The sequence below is a fragment of the Pelophylax lessonae genome (assembly GCF_965119305.1).
Source record: "Pelophylax lessonae genome assembly, chromosome: 6".
Taxonomy (NCBI): domain Eukaryota; kingdom Metazoa; phylum Chordata; class Amphibia; order Anura; family Ranidae; genus Pelophylax; species Pelophylax lessonae.
In genome coordinates, this window is record NC_138773.1 from 27,542,926 (window position 1) to 27,546,696 (window position 3,771).

Genomic DNA, 3,771 nt, shown 5'->3' on the forward strand with positions numbered 1-3,771 from the left:
GCCTGCAGACGGTTTAAGGGGCATCATAGTCATGACACCATAGCACTTGAGCTTGACAATATACACTCAACATATGGGATAACACACAAAATCACAGCAACAGTGACTGATAATGGCTCTAATTTTGTTAAAGCATTTAAGAGGTACCAGCCACTTGAGGAAAGTGATTCTGAAGAAAACGATGAAGATGAGGTGACGTTTACAGACATCAATGATGCTCTGCATACAACTGGTGGTGAGGATAATGATGGTGATGTGATCACTTTGCCCCCCCACAAGAAATGTGCATCACACACACTAAATCTGATTTCATGCACAGATGTGGACAAGTGGCTGCTGTCAAAATCTGCAACAAAGGCTGTTTATAGAAGTGCTACTGCCAAATGTACTGCCCTATGGAACAAGACTAGTCGATCAGCTTTGGCTACTGAAACAGTTGATGAGTTGGTGTCAAAAAAGCTGCTTGTACCTTGTACAACACGATGGAATTCCTTCTATGATGCCCTGGCTCGAATCTGTGAAATATCCATGGTAGACCTTAACACCATTTCCTCCAAATTAGGACTGACAGCGATAACAGAAAGGGAAAGGGAACACCAATTTTTAAAGGAGTACTGTATTGCGATGAAGCCCCTTACAGTTGCCTTGGATATACTTCAGGGAGAAGAGAATTGTTTTCATGGTACACTCCTACTAACGATTGAAACATTAATGCTGAAAACAGAAGCCCTTCAAAGTAGTCTGCAAATCCTGAGGGACCTTCCTGACGCCATAATAACAGTAATAACTTTAATTTAATACTTTATTATTTATTAAGTGAACATTGCTGTAGTACTCATATAATAATAAATACAACTGCTACTAATTATGATTATTATTTCAGGCTATCAAAACCAGATTTTCTGATGTCCTGGGAAATGAAGAGGCTATACTTGCTGCCTTAACTCTTCCGAAATTCAAGCTTCGCTGGCTGCGCTCGCAGGAGTTAAAGGATAAGGCTAAGGCAAGTTTGCTGGCAGAGTGCCGAAGAATTGTCCTCGAAGAACCACAACAAGGTAACAGCACATCTACACATCACACAGAGTCAGCCAAAGAGAACGATTTATTTTCCTTTGAGGAGGACGAGGAGGAAACCTCCTCTTCAGCAGCAGAAAACCAGGTGGCAGACTATATTAGATCTTCAGCACAACACTTTAACTCTCTTGTGTGGATCAAGAAAATTGCACTACGTTACAATGCTGCTACTCCATCTAGTGCATCTGTTGAGAGACTTTTCAGCCTGGGCAAGCTTGTCTTCTCTCCGAAGAGGAACAGACTGTCAGACAAAAGATTCGAAAAGCTTCTCCTCCTACGATACAACCACTGGTTTAGTTGTTAGATGAGAGGAGTATAGATTCATGTATTGTTCATTTTCACTGAGAACGAACAACATGTTAATCTGCATGGAGAGTTGGATAGCGTTCTGTTTCTTGTGCAGTATTATACTAATTAAAGGCCAGATTTTCCTTTGTTTCTTTTTACACAGTTATACAGATACACAGATAATTGCACTAATTAAAGGCCAGATTTCCCTTTGTTTCTTAAGAAACAAAGGGAAATCTGGCCTTTAATTAGTTCAATTAATTATCTGTATAATTGTGTAAAAAGAAACAAAGGAAAACCTGTACATTAGTGCAAGTCTCTGTAACTGTATATTAGGCCTACTGCACAATAAACAGAAGTTTTGTTACTGTACTGAATAGTTATAAGTTGGATAGTGTTCTGTTCTCCAACTCGTAACTATTCAGTACAGTAACAAAACTTCTGTTTATTAGGCCTAATATACAGTTTCAGTAGGCCTAATATACAGTTACAGAGACTTGCACTAATGTCCAGATTTTCCTTTGTTTCTTTTTACACAAGTTTACATTTGTGTGTCTTAATTTTGCACTTGAATTTTAGTTTCAATATTTATTTTTTATATATTTCTATGCCTATCATTCATATCTATGGCAGGTTGCAATCTATTGAGTTTGGTTAAAATAAATACCAAATGTTCAAAAATACTGTATATAGTGTTTTTATTCTTCAATCAGTTAATATAAACATATTTGCTATTAAAGATGTTATAGAACGTAATTGCATTATAGAATATTAAAAAAAAAATCAGTTACTTTGCTGAGTAACTAATTACTTTTTCTATGTGGTAACTGAGTCAGTAGCTCAATTACTTTTTGGGAGAAGTAATTTGTAACTAACTAATTACTTTTTTAAACTAAGATGAGCAACACTGCTGGTGACCCCAGCATAAGGAACAAACTATTCAGCAAAAGGGAATATAAAAGTACTCGCGGCCATTCGCTAAAATTAGAAGAAAATTGGTTTAACCTTAAACTGCGCAAAGGGTTCTATACCGTCAGAGCAATAAGGATGTGGAATTCTCTTACACAAGCAGTGGTGTCAGCGGGGAGCATTGATAATTTCAAATAACTATTAGATGGGCACCTTAACGACCACAACATACAGGGGTATACAATGTACTATTGACATAAGCACTTATACACACACTCATCATAGGTTGAACTGGAAGGACTGGTGTCTTTATTCAACCTCATTAACTATGTAATCCTCTCCCCCCTCTCCCTTTTTTTTCTCTCGGTGTCCCCTTCATTTCCTAACCCAGAGGGCCAACAGTAAGTAAGAGAAGGCCTCTCCCACGGGATATCCCCCTGTGTCACCAAAACATGTTTACTTATTGTAAGATTTCCACTCACTTCTTCTTCTGGAGACAATTCAAAAATGTATCTCACCTACGATGATGACCAGGACAAAAAGAGGGGGTGGAGTCTCCCCAGTCACAACACAGTAAAAACCTGAAAGGGGTTTCATCCCTTCTACACTCCATCCAAAACAACAGCAAAAGGTTGTGGCTTGCATACATTTTACATTGTAGTTGTGAAAAGCAGATTGTGTACTCACCTTCCACTGAGAGCGGGCACGGCTTCTGTACTGATGGTTTCACGTCTCCTGAGCTATAATACACAGAGAGCTTAATTGTTCTGATTATAGTTTCGGTTTCCTGCTAAACCCCCGGGAAATAAAAACCTGTTGCAACCCATCCAAAAGGTGTACAATTAGAAACTGAGCTGTTATTAGTTATATTTAGTTAAGTGAATTCTAAGCTTCCACGTATTACTGTATATGTCACTGAAAACAATATTAACCGTTGCAGACAACTCCACTTACATGTGTAGCACATCCCCGTAGGAACTGCTGATAACTTGGATCCCCACTTCTGCACAGCAAGGCGCACTGCACTTCTCAAGCACCCCAGAGACAGAACAGTCTGCAGCTTTGTTTTTATGTTTTAATAGGGGGTTTCAACTTGGATACAGCTAGGAGGTTATGGGATGTCCGCTTTAAAGTATTACTAAACCCATGACCCTGCATTCACCATATCAGGTCTCCAACAGTACACAAAAAAAAAAAACGGAAATGCAATTATTTTAGTAAATATAAACTACTAAAAACCTTTTCTCATCAGCAATATATAGCAGGATTGTGACTTCTATCAGTGTCTGGTTAAAGCTTGTAGGAGGAGTTTTCATACTGCATTGAACTGTCCCTTTTAGGATGCAGAACCCCCGACCCTCTGTCTGGACAGTGCTGATTGGCCCTGTGTTGATCACATGCACTCTCCCAAGAAAAATAAAAACTCTCTAGCAAAACACACCAAACTGAGCATGTGCAGCCTGACTCCAGTAACTCTGTCTTATCCAGACCTGTTCTGGA

The 3,771-nt window shown here is 38.9% G+C and overlaps 1 protein-coding gene across 1 annotated transcript; it reads left to right on the forward strand.

Annotated features, from left to right (window-relative positions):
• Positions 1-253: 253 nt before the first annotated feature.
• On the forward strand, positions 254-1,378 carry LOC309557455 (uncharacterized protein; the record flags this gene model as incomplete). The annotated part of the gene is made up of 2 exons (XM_082260172.1): positions 254-780; positions 884-1,378. The coding sequence occupies exons 1-2, from the start codon at positions 529-531 to the stop codon at positions 1,376-1,378; spliced, it is 747 nt and encodes a 248-aa protein (XP_082116298.1). The 5' UTR covers positions 254-528.
• Positions 1,379-3,771: the final 2,393 nt, after the last annotated feature.